The 17,489-nt window shown below is 45.5% G+C and overlaps 2 protein-coding genes across 4 annotated transcripts; one reads left to right on the top strand and one right to left on the bottom strand.

The window, feature by feature from the left end:
* Window positions 1-270: 270 nt before the first annotated feature.
* LOC121300099 (synaptonemal complex protein 3-like) lies at window positions 271-6,468 on the bottom strand. Of its 2 annotated transcripts, XM_041228499.1 has the most exons (8): window positions 5,858-6,468; window positions 3,196-3,271; window positions 3,017-3,051; window positions 2,066-2,183; window positions 1,617-1,716; window positions 1,304-1,402; window positions 932-1,036; window positions 271-495 (listed from the first exon to the last, which is right to left on the bottom strand). In XM_041228499.1, exons 1-8 carry the CDS (start codon window positions 6,006-6,008, stop codon window positions 442-444), a joined length of 738 nt encoding a protein of 245 aa, XP_041084433.1. In that variant the 5' UTR covers window positions 6,009-6,468; the 3' UTR covers window positions 271-441. The 2 variants fall into 2 exon arrangements, with proteins under 2 accessions (XP_041084433.1, XP_041084432.1); XM_041228498.1 differs by lacking the exon at window positions 271-495 and having other exon boundaries at window positions 816-1,036.
* A 148-nt stretch (window positions 6,469-6,616) lies between these two features.
* LOC121300098 (DNA damage-regulated autophagy modulator protein 2-like) lies at window positions 6,617-12,752 on the top strand. 2 transcript variants are annotated; one of them, XM_041228497.1, is made up of 8 exons: window positions 6,617-6,846; window positions 7,588-7,868; window positions 9,352-9,419; window positions 9,740-9,879; window positions 10,512-10,689; window positions 11,010-11,092; window positions 11,529-11,621; window positions 12,080-12,752. In XM_041228497.1, exons 2-8 carry the CDS (start codon window positions 7,738-7,740, stop codon window positions 12,194-12,196), a joined length of 810 nt encoding a protein of 269 aa, XP_041084431.1. In that variant the 5' UTR covers window positions 6,617-6,846; window positions 7,588-7,737; the 3' UTR covers window positions 12,197-12,752. The 2 variants fall into 2 exon arrangements, with proteins under 2 accessions (XP_041084431.1, XP_041084430.1); XM_041228496.1 differs by having other exon boundaries at window positions 6,617-6,929.
* Window positions 12,753-17,489: the final 4,737 nt, after the last annotated feature.

The raw sequence follows: 17,489 nt of genomic DNA, 5'->3' as shown, positions 1-17,489 counted from the left end.
TAACTTCTGTAAAATCTAGCATTTTTAAATAAAACAAGCTGATGTAAAATAAAGATTGCTATATTTATGATAAGAAATGATTTTTAATTTATTTAAAATGTTTTTTTTTTTTTTTTTTTTACAACTGGAATAGAATGCATGCATTTTCACTTGAATCTTTCTCTTAAACCTCAAATCTATTACAATAACAAGGAAATGAGGAAAGCCTGTACGAATTCATGACGACTGACAAACACACAAAAAAACAAACAAGCACTTGTTCTTCCAGGGAACCTTTTTTAATTTAAAAAAAAAGGTAACTGACATACCAAGTGACTTTTACAGTTAAAACTATATTCAAATCAAAACCGTTTTGCATGGGAAGCTTTCAAGGTGTCTTGAACACTGTTTTCCGCTCCATTTTAAGTTAGTCCTCTGAGTCCAATCAGTTCAGTTTAAGCTTCACATTAACATTGATTGCAGGGACTTGCGCACGGAGGCCATCTCTTGCTGTTGCTGCAGTAAAAAAACAAACATTAGCATTACTACACACTGGCAGGAATAGATTATAAAGATAAAGCTGAGGATTTGTAACGATGTTAAGCTTCAACACTACGCCGAAATGAAAGAACTATCATTTGAAACCGTCGTTCAAACCACCCAGATGCATGCACAGACACACACACACTACAATTTATTTACTAGCATGACTTTTGTTTGACAAAAACAATTCTAAAACTAATACAAAACAACTTACAGCTGTTTCAAAGACCCTCATCTAAACCTCCAAAATACTCTTTTCTGGTTTGGTACAGTAATTTTATCGGGGGTGTTTTTTCATTCTAAAATGGTCCTAATGACGATTCGGAGTAAAATCCTCTGAGTTGAACAACAATGTATCGCAATATTTACTGATGAATGGGGGGGGGGGATTAATAACTGTTTTACTTACAGTGTCCATCAAGATCTTCTTTTGTAAAAGAGCCATTTCCTTGCGTAGTTCATCTTGAATAGTAGAGTGCTGCGCAGAGTGGCTGCTCTCCAGTTCTTCCAAATTCTGCAGTAAAACAATGCTATAACCCTCAGCTAACTAAGCGGCCCAACGTTTTTAACAAATTCAAATGTATTACAAAAATGACGACATCAAATTGTGAGTGTCTTGATACAATCTTTTTTTTTTTGTTTCGTCTGTATGTCATCTGTCCTTCCTTTTCAGCTCGGCACAAGAAAGTGATGGCTGTGTTCCCACTGGGTGCCAGCGCACCTCTGTTCACCAGGGAAAGGTGATGGGTAATCCAGAACACACACACACACACACACACACCTTAACAAACTGGTCCATGAGCTGTTTCACAGTCTTCAGTCTCTGGCCCTGCACCACCCTCATCTGCTGAAACAGTTTCTGCTGCTGCCGGAACATGTTCTGAAATAATAAACTAGATTACTTCACTGCAGACAACAGCAACGCTTTCTAGCTGTTCTGAACTAGGAAGCCCGGGTGAACAATAAATAGAAACCACAACCCCACAGAATATCACTTTACTCTTATGCACTGGTATTTTCAAATGCTACGCGAATGGGGACTTGAAATGCAGTTGTTTCTATAAGGCCCTTAGGAAATTAAACACAATACTTACTCCTAACTTGTCCTCTTGGTCTTTATACTTTTGGACGTCACTCTCCCACTGCTGAAAGACTGTTGTAAACTGCTTGCTGTAGTCACCAGTTAGTTTATTTCTACAGTTTGAAACACATCACAGCATTTGTACAAATATCACAGTACTAGAGCTAAGGTTAGGTCGCATTTGGAGTTCATTTCAGAACAGCTGGGGCTTAGAAACACTAAGCAATGTAACAATGAACTGACAGAGGAAAGTCATCGGCTGGTTTCATAGATCCTGATGATCCCGATGAGCTTAAACTGGGGTCTGTGAAACCAGCCGGCAGTCTTCAAGAACAGAGGAAGCAGGAACAGGTCTTGATTCTAGAATTAACTGACACATACTATTCAGTTCCAAACAGGTTTGTGGTGCGCATGCCTTCATAAACCTTCAACATGCATCTTACGCGGCAAATCGAATTTCACCTGTCATTTTGTTGTGCTTTCCAGATCTGCTCAATCTTCATGTTGCTTGTTTTTAAGGAGGCTTTGGTATACACTTCCATGCGTTTTCTTTTGGCTGAAAGAGCTTTGTTTATATCAGCTGTGGGAGAGAAACACATCATTATATCTATCTATCTCTCTCTCTCTCTCTCTCTCTCTCTCTATATATATATATATATATATATATTAGCAGACTAGAAGTTTAAAAATTGAACTGTATGAAAATGTAGAAGTTATAAATAAAACACTCCCTTTCTGAAAAGGATTTGGAAAGAAGCACAATACAAATGGAAGTTTATTTTTGCATTATTATTACACTATGTAACACAATTTTTGTTCCTGGGTAGTAAGTGTTATTTCCTAATTGCTTATGCCTCAAAAGTATAGAAAATGGCTATTATTCCCCACAAACTTTGCTTTTGTGACCAGGACAGTGATATTTCAAAATATCACTATTTCCAATGGGAAAACGGGCAAATGTGTGTCTTTTCGTTCACATAAAGTCAGAAAAAAACAACATATGAATCCAAATTAACATGTATTTATACTAAAGTAATACAAAAATGACTACAAAAGATTTAGAAGTGAGTAGTTTTTCGAGATTTACGATTATACTGTATTTACAGCATAATCATAAATCTCGAAAAACTACTCACTTCTAAATCTTTTGTAGTATAAATATATGTTAATTTGGATTCATATGTTGTTTTTTTCTGACTTTATGTGAACGAAAAGACACACATTTGCCCGTTTTCCCATTGGAAATAGTGATATTTTGAAATATCACTGTCCTGGTCACAAAAGCAAAGTTTGTGGGGAATAATAGCCATTTTCTATACTTTTGAGGCATAAGCAATTAGGAAATAACACTTACTACCCAGGAACAAAAAAAAAAAAAAAAAAATTGTTATAGAGTTATCATTGATGTCATACCTCCAAATCTCTCAAGCATGGTTGTCACATCTCCACTGTGGGTTAAAAACAAAAACGGAAAAAGGCCATCATCAGTAATTGCTATTGCATGAATTGTTTAGATCAATTAGATTCTGAAGTTTATTCTGTATATGATACATTTCTGACGCCACATAGCGATTCCAACAAACCCTTTTTACCCAGCAGTGATGTCATCTGTCTCTTCATCTGGTTCGGTTATGGCCGGCCTCTTTCTTCCTCTCGGGGGCGCTGGATCTTATAAAATAAAGAATAGATATATATATATATATATATATATATATATATATATGTCTTAATATATATATAGTATAATCTATTAATTATATATATACTAATATATTTCCTTCCTAATACAGAATTCGTGCAATGCCGACCCGCACTGCCAAAGATCTGACAGGAAGTGTATTCTGCAAGCTTACCTTAGCCACACTGTTTATTTATTGGCAGCCAGCTGTATAAACAGATCAAGGCTGGTTTGAAATAAACAGCGATGTGTATAATGTGCAGGGCAAGGTCCCTGCTGGTATCGCTGATGCACAGTGGTGTGAATGCAGCCTCGCAGGCAGGGCTTCCTTTCATTAGAAACGCTTCACTCCAGCGTGTCGCTGTGCGAGCCTCGCAGGCAGGGCTTCCTCTCATTAGAAACGCTTCTATTCAATATAATAGCCTCGCAGGCATATATATATATATATAGGCAGGGCTTCCTCTCATTAGAAACGCTTCAATCCAGCGTGGCGCTGTGCGAGCCTCGCAGGCAGGGCTTCCTCTCATTAGAAACGCTTCAATCCAGCGTGGCGCTGTGCGAGCCTCGCAGGCAGGGCTTCCTCTCATTAGAAACGCTTCAATCCAGCGTGGCGCTGTGCGAGCCTCGCAGGCAGGGCTTCCTCTCATTAGAAACGCTTCAATCCACACTGTTTATTTTCAATCCAGCGTGGCGCTGTGCGAGCCTCGCAGGCAGGGCTTCCTCTCATTAGAAACGCTTCAATCCAGCGTGGCGCTGTGCGAGCCTCGCAGGCAGGGCTTCCTCTCATTAGAAACGCTTCAATCCAGCGTGGCGCTGTGCGAGCCTCGCAGGCAGGGCTTCCTCTCATTAGAAACGCTTCAATCCAGCGTGGCGCTGTGCGAGCCTCGCAGGCAGGGCTTCCTCTCATTAGAAACGCTTCAATCCAGCGTGGCTGCTGTGCGAGCCTCGCAGGCAGGGCTTCCTCTCATTAGAAACGCTTCAATCCAGCGTGGCGCTGTGCGAGCCTCGCAGGCAGGGCTTCCTCTCATTAGAAACGCTTCAATCCAGCGTGGCGCTGTGCGAGCCTCGCAGGCAGGGCTTCCTCTCATTAGAAACGCTTCAATCCAGCGTGGCGCTGTGCGAGCCTCGCAGGCAGGGCTTCCTCTCATTAGAAACGCTTCAATCCAGCGTGGCGCTGTGCGAGCCTCGCAGGCAGGGCTTCCTCTCATTAGAAACGCTTCAATCCAGCGTGGCGCTGTGCGAGCCTCGCAGGCAGGGCTTCCTCTCATTAGAAACGCTTCAATCCAGCGTGGCGCTGTGCGAGCCTCGCAGGCAGGGCTTCCTCTCATTAGAAACGCTTCAATCCAGCGTGGCGCTGTGCGAGCCTCGCAGGCAGGGCTTCCTCTCATTAGAAACGCTTCAATCCAGCGTGGCGCTGTGCGAGCCTCGCAGGCAGGGCTTCCTCTCATTAGAAACGCTTCAATCCAGCGTGGCGCTGTGCGAGCCTCGCAGGCAGGGCTTCCTCTCATTAGAAACGCTTCAATCCAGCGTGGCGCTGTGCGAGCCTCGCAGGCAGGGCTTCCTCTCATTAGAAACGCTTCAATCCAGCGTGGCGCTGTGCGAGCCTCGCAGGCAGGGCTTCCTCTCATTAGAAACGCTTCAATCCAGCGTGGCGCTGTGCGAGCCTCGCAGGCAGGGCTTCCTCTCATTAGAAACGCTTCAATCCAGCGTGGCGCTGTGCGAGCCTCGCAGGCAGGGCTTCCTCTCATTAGAAACGCTTCAATCCAGCGTGGCGCTGTGCGAGCCTCGCAGGCAGGGCTTCCTCTCATTAGAAACGCTTCAATCCAGCGTGGCGCTGTGCGAGCCTCGCAGGCAGGGCTTCCTCTCATTAGAAACGCTTCAATCCAGCGTGGCGCTGTGCGAGCCTCGCAGGCAGGGCTTCCTCTCATTAGAAACGCTTCAATCCAGCGTGGCGCTGTGCGAGCCTCGCAGGCAGGGCTTCCTCTCATTAGAAACGCTTCAATCCAGCGTGGCGCTGTGCGAGCCTCGCAGGCAGGGCTTCCTCTCATTAGAAACGCTTCAATCCAGCGTGGCGCTGTGCGAGCCTCGCAGGCAGGGCTTCCTCTCATTAGAAACGCTTCAATCCAGCGTGGCGCTGTGCGAGCCTCGCAGGCAGGGCTTCCTCTCATTAGAAACGCTTCAATCCAGCGTGGCGCTGTGCGAGCCTCGCAGGCAGGGCATTAGAAACGCTTCAATCCAGCGTGGCGCTGTGCGAGCCTCGCAGGCAGGGCTTCCTCTCATTAGAAACGCTTCAATCCAGCGTGGCTGTGCGAGCCTCGCAGCTGTGCGAGCCTCGCAGGCAGGGCTTCCTCTCATTAGAAACGCTTCGGGACGATCTGGGCAGGCCTGCGCTTTCATCAGGACCATCTAACACCAAACCCACTCTTACAACAACACGCTTGTTAAAGCATGGCAAACACAAAGTGCAAATCTGACAGAGCTGTGGTTTAGATCTGAACAGATCTTTCTTTTAACTACGAAATATCAAAATCTCAATTCCTAGTTTAGTTTTTTTTTTTTTTTTTTAATAGCTGTACCTTCTTGGAAACTTGGCTCGGTTTTTTTGGCGTGGTCCTCGCCGGTGCAGAAAGCGAATCGACAGCCCGCTGCGCTGCACCCTCCAGCTCCCGATTTCAACCGGAGGTTTTTAGCGCCTTCGCTCCTATTCTTGGACGGGTTTTGTGACATCTTAAAGACAATAAAACCCCCCAAAATGACATTTAATATTTAAATTATGGTTACTGTCGTTATTTAGTATGTGTATTTATACGTTTTAAAGGGTCGGTTGGTTTGACGCGCGTCTCATTTCGCTCGTCGGTGTGAAGACTCTCTCGAGGCTGCAGGCCCAGCTCGCGCTCCTTCCCGCGCTCGGGCTGCAGCGCCGCGAGGCCGCTCCTTCGCGATCTCGAGGGGAAAGATTCCAAAGATTTTGCTCCGGTGCAAAGTTAAACAGCGTTTTGCTTTTTTTTTTTTTTTTTTTTTTAAATGTATTTATTGTGTTTTGCATGCCTAATATTTATCAAAAGCAATACTGTATGCAACCGAGTAGGTTGTTTAAACATCAGTGTAACTAAAACCCTTTCTATGCCGTTTTTTTATTTATTTATTTTTTCATGGGCATGCTTGCGCAATGCAAGGTCCTGCAGATTTTAAAATGCATGCACTGCCCAGCAGTTGGCGTGCTTTCACCTAACAGGCGTGAGTTGTGCTAATCCCTGACGCCTGTCTTGACTCCGGCTGCTGGTTTATCGTTGGTCTCCGGAGAGCTCTGCGATCTTGCTCGGGTCACAAGACCGCCGCTTCGGCTTCTCCACAGTGTGATGTCTGTTGCATCTTGATAAACTGCCGGTTCCCAAATTCACTTTCTACCCGTTAACTTTACCCAATCGTATATTACTTTTTTACATTGCAATAGTTTACAAATACTGTAACGATATGACACGACCGGCTTTGCAGAAAGCAAGATAATAATAATAATAATAACAATGTACAATCCTGGAAACTGACACCTCTTCGACCATCACAGGTAATGTAAACAAGACGCTGGTAAGTCCATCAGAGCGTCTAATCGAGCTCCAGGTGAGACAGCTGCCTTGTTTATTCTTACAGGTAAGTAATACGAGAATATTATCTGTCGATAAATCTGCATCCTCCGCCTTTACAGCGACTGTGTGCAGCAGTGATTATATACTTCTGTGGGGCGCAAGAGTCGAGATATACACAAAGTGTAGACTTGTATGCATTTATATACATGGCATACATATGTATATATATATATATATATATATATATATATATATATATATATATATATATATATATATATATATATATAAAGTAGTGATAACCTGGAAAACTCACTCTGAGTGAGACAATTAATATACCCCCACCACCATATACCCCCCCCCCCCCCCCCCCCCCCCGAAGTTGCTGCTCTGATAACAGTGTGTGAATGTGACATGTGAACAATGCTTTCCTGTAGAACATGTGTGCGTGGGCGTGGAGTCCGGAATCAGCCTTGAAAAAAAAGCAGAAACGAAACTACTATCAGGTCTTTTCGTCAAATTGAGTAACAAGAAAATAATTTCTCAAGCCGGGCAGTGGAGAGATGTTGTCACGGGAGATAACGCGGGCTTAGGCTGTGTGTGAGAGAGAGAGAGACTGTGATTGTTGGAGGACAGATTCTCGCACTTTTGCACGATCAAGCTTTCTGTGAAATAAAACTCGAAAGTTGCGTCCTGAAGTGTTGTTCTTTGCTCTCTTGCAGTTCGCACTTTGTGGACAGGAGGGCGGTTAGCAAGCTGTGTTGCTTCCTCCCCGATCCGGAGTGGACGTCAGGACGGGACCCAGGCAGCGTTGCGCTGTGTTGTGCAGTTTAACCGCTCCACCCCGGGCAGAAAGCAAGCCCCCTGCGGATATGTGGTGGTTTCAGCAGGGTCTCTGTTTCTTACCCGCCGCTACTGTGGTGTGGGCTTCCGCGACGTTCATTTTTTCTTACATCACCGCCGTGGTCCTGCGTCACGTCGACCCCCTGGTGCCCTACATAAGGTGCGTTTGATTTTAATTTTGCTGACAGAGATGGATATGTGGGTTACTTGGTGATGCTGTATCAGTTTGCTTTGGGAAGTGCTTGCAGGAGACTCTATTTAGATGTGTCAATAGCCCTACAATGCAGATTTATCCACACGCACAAAAAAAATTCAAAAACATTTCCCACCTTTGTTCCCTGTGTGTGTCTTTAGTTTTGCTTTCCCTTCTGCCCCGAGCTTGTCTCCAACGCAGACAGACAGACAGTCAGCCAGTCTGTATCCTGTCAGGAGGGGTCTTGTGGTCTTGCTGTTGAGAGCAGACGGGTTCAGTGAGAATCACATTGCCGTGCTTTGAACTGTACAGCTGTGTTGTGGTTGCCCTGGGTTGCATGTGGAAATTTGAAAGTGTCTGTGCCAAATAACAACAAAAAATAATATGATGTCTGAGGTGGAACTCTCGTTCTGCATCTTAACACTCCCCCAGCACTCACAAGATGACGTCAGGCAAGGAAGACCCCCCACTGCATAGCAGCTTGCTCCATTCCTGGTTTTACTATGTTTAATATGACACACCGAAACTTGTTAGCTGTACACACAGAGGCTGATCAGGTCTGCCGTGCCTGAAGAGGTCACATGCACAGCCGGTTCTGCTTTATTTGCTGCACATAATAAAAACCAAGTTTGACCTGGTTTTCACCAGCGCTCTGTGTCCGAGTGGAAACAAGCCAGATTCTTTTTAAAAACCTGAAAGAAAAAACTCAGACTTTGCAATGGAGCCGAAGCGCCGTGCAGCTGGCTGTGTTCAGCGGTGTGAAAGTCAGGCAGTCCGGTGACTGCTGCAGTGAGTCAGTAACAGAGCTGCTGTTGCACCCAGCGTCGCCCACCAGACCACGAAGCTTCCTCTCACTGTCGCTGATATAGCTCTGGAACGGCAGTGCCCTTGGTGTCTGAGTAACACTTAGAAAGCTGCTTCTTTTCCTTGGCTTCACATCTGTGTTGGGATTAGCATCTAAATCCACTGTGTTATCAGAGGGTTTGTTCATAAAATGCATGTGTTTTGTATTGTAACGTGCTGGTCTCCACAGAGAGGTCATTCAGCAAAGGCTTGATACTGTGGAGGGCGGTCTCAAGACCAGTCCTAGGGTCAATTCTAATTGCAAGTCGGTTTTTCTGACTATCTGGGATAAAACTCTGTGATTGTTATGAATGCATTATTTAACCCATTTTGTTAAAAAAAAGAAACTATATATTTTTTTTTATTGCAGTACTCAAATTGACCACCAGGTGGGACCAGATCAGTTTTTAAAGGGTTGTAGTTGAAGACAATCTTCTTAATAGCTCACGTTTTTTAACTCGCTGAAGGTGCATTTAGTTACCGGTCGTCCTGGAAACCCAAACTGCAGGTCTGTTTTCTTTTAAAAGTGCAGAAGGGGTGTTAACAAACCAGCTGTGTAGCACCGACCCTGATCACACTGTGTGTGTGTGTGCTGTTCTCTTTGCAGTGACACTGGTGCCATGCCTCCGGAGAGATGTGTGTTCGGGATCATGCTCAACATCTCATCATTTTTAGGTACTCCACTTCTTATGATTATGATAAATGATGGTGAATTGGAAACCCTTTCTATCCGAGCCCCTGATGATAATATATTTGGACACCCTGGAGGCCAGACTGTACATCTCAAGTACAATACTGTATCGAATTGAGCCAGCAGTGCCGATAATAAGACTCCCTAGATGGGGTTACATTGTGACGTCCAGCTGGATGTAGAGTGTGTTTGTTTTTTTTGTGTTTTTAACTCCTCCTCCGTGCCCCTCTCAGTTAGGACTGTGCTGTACGGTTGCAGGTCTTGTATAACTCTTGGTTCCCCCCTCCTCCTCCTGCCCCCCCAGGTGTTGCCACTGTGTACGTCCGGTACAAGCAGGTGATGGCGCTGAATCCTGACAAGCCACGCCTTCTCAAGCTCAACACGGCCGGCCTGGTGCTGGGCCTGATCAGCTCCTTCGGACTCTGCATCGTCGCCAACTTCCAGGTGAGTCCCGAATTGGAGACGGGACAGGAAGCCCGCCCCGGGGAGCGCCCTGGATTTGGAATGGTGAAGCGGAGAGCCGGTGGGAGAGGAGGCCACCGCAGCCCTGCTGTGCTGTTCCATTGCAGGGTCTCATAGGTGTGGCTACATGGGTAACAGCTGCTTTCATAAAAACATGATGGACGTCAATCTTGAACTACCTTACAATGAGCTAGTTTGCCAGGTCTGTCACTTCTAGCCATTGATCTCTCCCTTAACTAAAGGAACGGTGAGGTAGTGCAAGATCAGTGTGAATCGGGTGAAATCTTGTGCTCTGGGACCTGGTTTCATTGGTTCAATTTACAGATTAAGAGCCATGGTTTGAACAAAGACCCAGACTGGAATCACCTACTCTGGCTACCAGGCCAGGGGTGGAAATAAGACTCTTCTTGCATAGCAGTTTCACCCATTCCAGGTTTTGCTATGAGTTTGACACAGCGGTAGGTACAGGTAACAAGCTCAGGTGTTTCTTACTAAACCTAATAAAACCAGGACTGGATCAGACGGCTATGCAATGGGACTCTTCTTCCCATCCCTGGATTCGGCGCTGTGGTTGCTGGTTCCTGAAACCCAGCCCTGTGTTTTGTCTGTTTCAGAAAAACACCATGATTTCCATGCACTTGGTGGGGGCCATCCTGACGTTCGGGATCGGAACGCTTTACATCCTGTTCCAGACCATCATCTCCCACAAGATGCAGCCCCACATCCACGGCATGGGCGTCTTCTGGGTGCGGCTCTGCCTGGGGCTCTGGTGTTTAGCCAGCATAGTGACTAGTATCCTTCCAGCACTCGTCAACCTCACAGCACTGCTGGGGCCTGTTTCTGAAGCCACTGCAGGCTTATTGTCTACCCCGAAGAGATGATTCGCCTCTAATCTGACACAGAGGAATGTGTGTGTACCTGTGTGTGTACCTGTGTGTGTGTGTGTGTGTGCGTGCGGCGAGTACAGATAATTCGAAAACAGCAAACCGTATCCGTGGCGACAGGACGCTCGTCAATAAACTGAAATAAAACCGAGCACAGCGTGAACGTGTCGTTGCTTTGTTGATGTTTTGAGCCTGGCTTCAGTTTTCTTTAATGTCTTCCACTCTCAGTGTTCGTCTCCTCTGTGATCATGTACAGCAGCCTGCCCGGAGTTGACTTGGCCAAGAAACTGCACTGGAACCCAGAAGACACAGTGAGCAGGACTGGGGACCCTCGGGGGAGAGCCTGCTCTCCCACACTTTATATACATTTCACATGCTCAGCTGAACCCCAGAGGCATAGAGAACGCACAGCTGCAACACAGCTGTTTACAATCTGCGTGATTGTTTCAGTGTGCCTGTACAAGCAGTTATTAACTCTTCCAACACTGCAAAGCTGTCTATAGATAAATCCACAGCGCGCTGCACACCGCTAGTCTAGTCTGAGTAAAGTGCTAAGTCGCTGGTGTGTGTTCTTACCAGTAGTGCAAGCTTCATTTATTTTCGCATTGTGAGGCAGTTTTTTGTTCTGTATTGAACAGAGATATTGGCTTAGGTGCAGGGTTACTGTTTTAAATGAGACGGCTGCCTGCCCGCAAGCCTTGTACCATCCTTGTTAAAGACGATGCCGCCCTCTGCTTGTCTCCGCAGGGCTATGCTGCTCACATCGTCAGCACGATCTCAGAATGGTCGCTGGCTTTCTCCTTCCTCAGCTTCTTCCTCACGTACATACAGGACTTCCAGGTAGGAGTCGCATGGTTTTTCATTGGGGTAGATCTGTGAGGGACGTCCCAGTGAGTCAGGCATCCTGGGAGGTGTCGTTTGGTCCACAGAGTGTGACGATCCTCGATCACACCAACATGATCAGAGTCCGCTCCTCTTTGCTTTTAAGACATTTTCACACCTGAAGGAGTTGTGCTGAGTTACCGGACACTGTAGAGTTGAGATCCAATAGAATACGATGCAGTTTGCTTTTGTGCAGCGTTCTTCATGCAGAGCATCCCAGAGCGCTTCACAATAAAAACTCCAAAAAGCCATTGGCAAGTCAGTCCAGCTCACAAATTAGCGAACGCAAACAAATCCTCGCCCCTCCTGATTTCAGACGATTTCTAGAACCCACCAGAAGCTGAGCTGATCTCAGGGTGCAGCTAGACGCAGAGGGAGACGATTAATGGCTCTGTGACCACTTTGTTCCGTTGCAGAAGATCACGCTGCGCGCCGAGGCCACCCTGCAGAGCCGGCACCTCTTCAACGGGCCGCAGTTCAACGTGAACGTGCGCAGCGGAGAGATCACGCCGCTGCTCACCGGCTCCATCTGAGCAGGGACTCTCGCACGGGGACAGCAAGCACGGGCTCCGGATCCAGAGGAGGAGGCTTGTCAAGGGCTGAAGCTTGATGCTTCTGTATCCGTGCTCAAGGATAAGGGGAGCAGAGCTTCACTCTTACTTTTGAAACGCCTCAGTTTGTTTGTTTTTTTAATCCTTGCCGCAGCTGATTGCATCAAAACAAAAACCAGCGCTTGTTCCGCTTCCAGCTCTGTACCTGTATGCAGTGCAGTGAATGCAGCAGTGCAGTGAATGCAGCAGACCCCTCAACTGCTTTCTTCAACATCCTGAAGGAGGATGGGTCCTTGTTTTTTTGCGAGACAAAGAGACAGTTGTCTGTACAATATTGTTTTTACTTTTTGAACTGTGCAGTATCACACGAGGTACGATCTGGAAATCCTCTTATATCTTACAAAGGGTAGTGAAAGTCCAGGTCCTACTGTGTGTTTAATCTGTGTCTCAAAACAGCCAGCCAGACACACACGACGCCCTTTCCATTGCTACACCTTAATAAACTCTGTAACTACTCCATCGACGAGTGATCTGTGAACTGGGGGGGGGGGGGCCGGGGGCCCTCGGCGGCCCGGGGGGGGGGGGGGGGGGGTGCATCGCTCGCTGCAGGCCCCGCACAGCAGTGGCATGGAATATACCGGTTGCGCTGCACAGGTCTGATCAGCTGCCGAAGTGCGGCCGGATTACCAAACAATTTCCTAACTTGCTTTCCTGTCTTCTCTTTCATGGCTCCGATAGGATTTTTCCTAACCTGGTATTACAGAACCACTCCCTAAATCAGCAGTGCCTCCAGTTTAAATGTCTCCCCCTATCCTAACTTTAGTTAGGAAATCCTATCTAGCGACACTCTGATCCCTAAATGACTGATCGGGTCTGAGTAGAGCAGGTTACAGCTCGAGCTGCAGGGAACTGTCACCAGAATTGACATGTTTTTAAATGATGCCGTCTAATTTTCTAATCTCTCACAGGCTAAAGTAAAGCTAACAGTACTGTGTCCATGCCTCCGCTGTGAAAGTGTGTACAGTAATATCATTTTGTACATTAGAGTCTAAACTTGTATTTTTGAGTTTCATTACATAGAGGAGCCGCTGGGTAAAGATCTACAGGGCGTCTCACTGTGTAAAACAATAACACGACCCAGAATACTGCATATCTTATTACTCAGTAAAGTTTCAGATATCAGTTATTATAATCACTGACCGTAACTTGTGAGAGCGTCAGACTCCATAAGGAACCGCCGCCTCGGGAGATGGGGCTAGATCCGGACGTTACATGTAGCCCAAATATACGAATGGATCATTGTGGTTCACTATAGAATATTCTGTACAGAAGACCTAAATCTCCAGCAATATTTGTGCAATACAAAACCGAAAATCTAAAGCACAACAAACAACTAAATGTCCAGTTTTTGTGTTTTTTTTTTTTTTGCATGGTTTGTTTAGATCTTGCAAACTAACACCTTTTTCTAACTGCCTGATGGAAAGTTCTACATGTTTGGAATGAAACTCAGGTATTTAACAAGTTAGGAACGTTCTGTAATACGCCATTTCCTATCTGAAGTTAAGAAAATAAGTTAGGAGAGCATTTATTCTGCAATATCAACTCTCCTAAACCTGTAGTTAGGACATTCAGTCTCTGAAGAGAAGATAAGAATGTCAGCTAGGATGCTTCTGTAATATGGCCCCTGGTTCTTAACTTGATCCGCTCCCCTCTCCCTCTCTCCTGCCTCGCCCAGCACAGCACGCACGGACCTGCTCCAATTAAATGGAAGCGATTTCCAAGAAGTAAGCTTCTGCTGCAGCAGCATGGCTTCAGGCTGTAATCTTAGATATTTTCCTTTTATTAAAAACACTCAAACTATGCTATTTTTTTTTTCCCCCGCCTCTCTTGGCTACGGAGATAGTAGGAGGATCTGGCGCAGCGCTAAAGAGCTTATTTATGCTTTTCTAAAAGACAGCCTGTGAGGGCCTGGTCCTGTAATGGGAGCACACTCCAAAGAGTGTTTGGGGATTGGAGTTAACCCCTTTGCTCCTGGAATCTTTCTACTGCCGTCAGAGACTGTCCCAGGCTGCCTCAGGAATGAATCACCTGCAAATCAATGCTGACACCACTGGACTTAACTTCCTGATTGACAGACATAGTGCTACAGTGGGTGCAGGAAAGCTGTCTTTTTTTACATTGCACTGAAAGAAAAGATACAGGGTTTTTTTTTTATTTTTCATCCACTGTATGCTCAGGAATGTATTTAAAGGGTTGGATGCTCCATATTGGACTGGAATATGAATACTGTATTGTGACTGCAGCATAGAGAAAATAACGAATTGTAAAGCAGTGTATACAGATACTGAGGTATGCAGGAAATTAAGAATGACACTCGTTTCAACATCGCTGCAGCCATACTAATAATTCATGATTGCATATTCCCCCCAGTTCAAGGGAGTAGAAAAGGAGCCTTCAAATAAACACCTACAACCACATACTTGATTGCATAGACGCTGCAGAGACAAGCCCCTTGAAGCCACTGCATTCTGGAATTGCTGCACAAGAAGGCTGAAACGGCATGCTTCTGAAATGAACTTGAAAAGAGAAATAGTGCCCACTATAAAATGTAGAAATGTGTAGAACATAATGAGGGAGGTTTCTGTGTTTGATTGTATTTTAAAATTTACTGTGCAACCACACTGAACTAATAAAAGGTGTTTGGTACAAAGGTTTTGCAGTCCTTCCAAAAAAAAATGAATAACCAAACCGCAATACTGGAATAACAATGCTCCCTTTAACCATTGCACTGTATTTTGTATTTCAGTATGTTTTTCTGACTAAAAACAAAGAGAGCATTACTACACCTGTGCCTTTCAAAATAATTTGTATTAAATTTTGACTAAAACAAACATGCGGTTGTTTTTCATTAAATACAACGATCATCCCACACCAAACAAGAGGTCCTTTCTTGCCAGTAAACCGCTAAGCTTAAATGATCTGCTGTGCAGTACAGGGGTGGAATTCAAGGTCCAGGGACAATGGAACCAGAGTATCAAAACATCAGATCAAAAAGCATTCGTTATGTGACTTTCACAGTCACTCTTGCTAAAACGTGGGGCTGTGGTGGTGTTGAGAAGCAGGAGCTAGGGGCTGTGGTCTGTAAAAGCGTCAGGGTTTTGTGTTTCTGCCTCCCACGTGAAACCCTGCAAAGCTACAGGGAGCGAGTCTCAGATTGAACTTTTACTGAAGGCTTGATCTGCTGCAGGACCGGAAGAGAGGCTTGCTGGATCCCAGTCTCGTTCAGTGGAGTGCTTCACTCTGGTGTAGAAGAGAGGCTTGCTGGATCCCAGCCTCGTTCAGTGGAGTGCTTCACTCTGGTGTAGAAGAGAGGCTTGCTGGATCCCAGCCTCGTTCAGGAGTGCTTCACTCAGTGGTATAGAAGAGAGGCTTGCTGGATCCCAGCCTTGTTCAGTGGAGTGCTTCACTCGGTGGTATAGAAGAGAGGCTTGCTGGATCCCAGCCCCATTCAGTGGAGTGCTTCACTCAGTGGTATAGAAGCCTGGCCAGGTGGCATTCAAAAAAAAAAAAAAAAAAAAAAAAAAAAAAAAAAAAAGCTTTCAAATCCTTAGTGGACAGAGTCACACATTAAACATGTTTCTGTGCAAGTGCTGGGCTGGAATCAGACTTGTGTTTCTAAAGCATTGGTAAGCTGGTCAGTGCACCAGGCAGGAAACTGAATATCTGTACAGGCCAGCAGTGTCATCGATCCATCACCTTATCTTGAAGCAGTGTGGGTGAACGAGGGAGTTCATGACAGCAGTGCAGTCGCTCTGGAACGACCTACAAACAGCGCAGCTGCCCTTCCATTCACACAAACCACAGGCAGTCAGTTAGTACTCTGGTTTCCGCCTGTCATTCTCCTGCTGGTTAGCGTGGCAAGAGCCAGTCACCCATGCAGAAAAATGTGTTTTAGTTCTCCAGCCAGCACAGATTTGCATGGCTACGAAACAAGTCTATTATTAAATGATTCCACGGGGTACTGAACGAATCAGAAGCTGTCAAGAGCACGAAGTCTCGGAAATGCAGTCTTACCACCCCGGCTTTGACCTCCTTAAGCTGGCTCCCAGTACGATTTAGAGCCGATTTTAAGATCTCCTTGCCTAGAAGGCGTTGCATGGTCTTGCTCCATTAAATCTCACTGAATTATTATCTCCATGCATCCTTGGTCATATTTCTTGGTGCATTGCCTTGAGGCTACGAATTGATTTTAAAATAGCTGACCGACAACCAAAATGCTTCTTATTCATTTTAAGCTATTCAGCTAAATCATGTTTGCTCTGCTACAATTCAGAGCTTTGAGAGGACCTGGTCTTGAGAAGGCACTATATAAAGGCCTCTCCTGTGCACTCACTCGTTTGCAGGTCACATGGTTCTTTGGTTGGATCCATGCCCAGGTTGTGTTAATTACTAACCCAATCCCTAAAGGAATCTGAAACTAATAATTAAAGCAATTAGTGCAAGTGGCTTAAACAGCAAGCCCAGACCCACGTCTCTTACCTGCGTAGAGAATTCCTTCTCTTCTAGAGACCACTGCATGGGAAAAGCACATCCCAGGTCTTCAGGATGAACTTGCAGTACCAGAAACACGCACTAGGTGGCAGCAACGGGGAGTTAAAACACACACGTTTTTAAGACTCAATATTCTATACCAGAGGTTCCCAACTCTGGCCCTCAGGGGCTGTTCCAGTCAAGTCCTTTAACAGCTGTACAGCATTATTTTAGAATGGGTTCCGGAATCAGTAGCTGGAATGAGTTTTTTGGAAGCGTATGATTTCTGTCACAAGCATTTTTCTTACATAGCTTGACAGCATCATGCATCTAAGAATGTTTGTAACCTCAAGTCAGTACTGCAGGTGCCTGGTGAACTTAACTTAGGAGACGAGCAATACTGACACAGCTTATACAGGTCAGTTCAGAGCGATGATCACAGCTAGACAGTTTGTATTATAATCACCGGTACTTCAGTACAGACACCAAGCTATCTTCTAAAAGTTGCATTAGACTGCTTAAGAGCACAAGCTGTAATACTGGATATGCAATGATGCAGACAGAATACAAGTTTAAATGAAGCAGTGCTGGCCATATCAATTCAGTGTAGTTCTTGCTACAGTGTACAGCGTCTGCCATTGTATCCAGTTTCAATGTACTGCCAAACCTCATCCTAACCCCCTGCCCATCTACCAAAGTGACATTCAGTAAGGTGTTACTGTGTGCTAAAGATGGAAAAACACTA

This window comes from Polyodon spathula, chromosome 25 (genome assembly GCF_017654505.1).
Source record: "Polyodon spathula isolate WHYD16114869_AA chromosome 25, ASM1765450v1, whole genome shotgun sequence".
Classification (NCBI taxonomy): Eukaryota; Metazoa; Chordata; class Actinopteri; order Acipenseriformes; family Polyodontidae; genus Polyodon; species Polyodon spathula.
The sequence above is the reverse complement of the archived record's forward strand: the minus strand, read 5'-3'. Positions and strand labels throughout refer to the sequence as shown.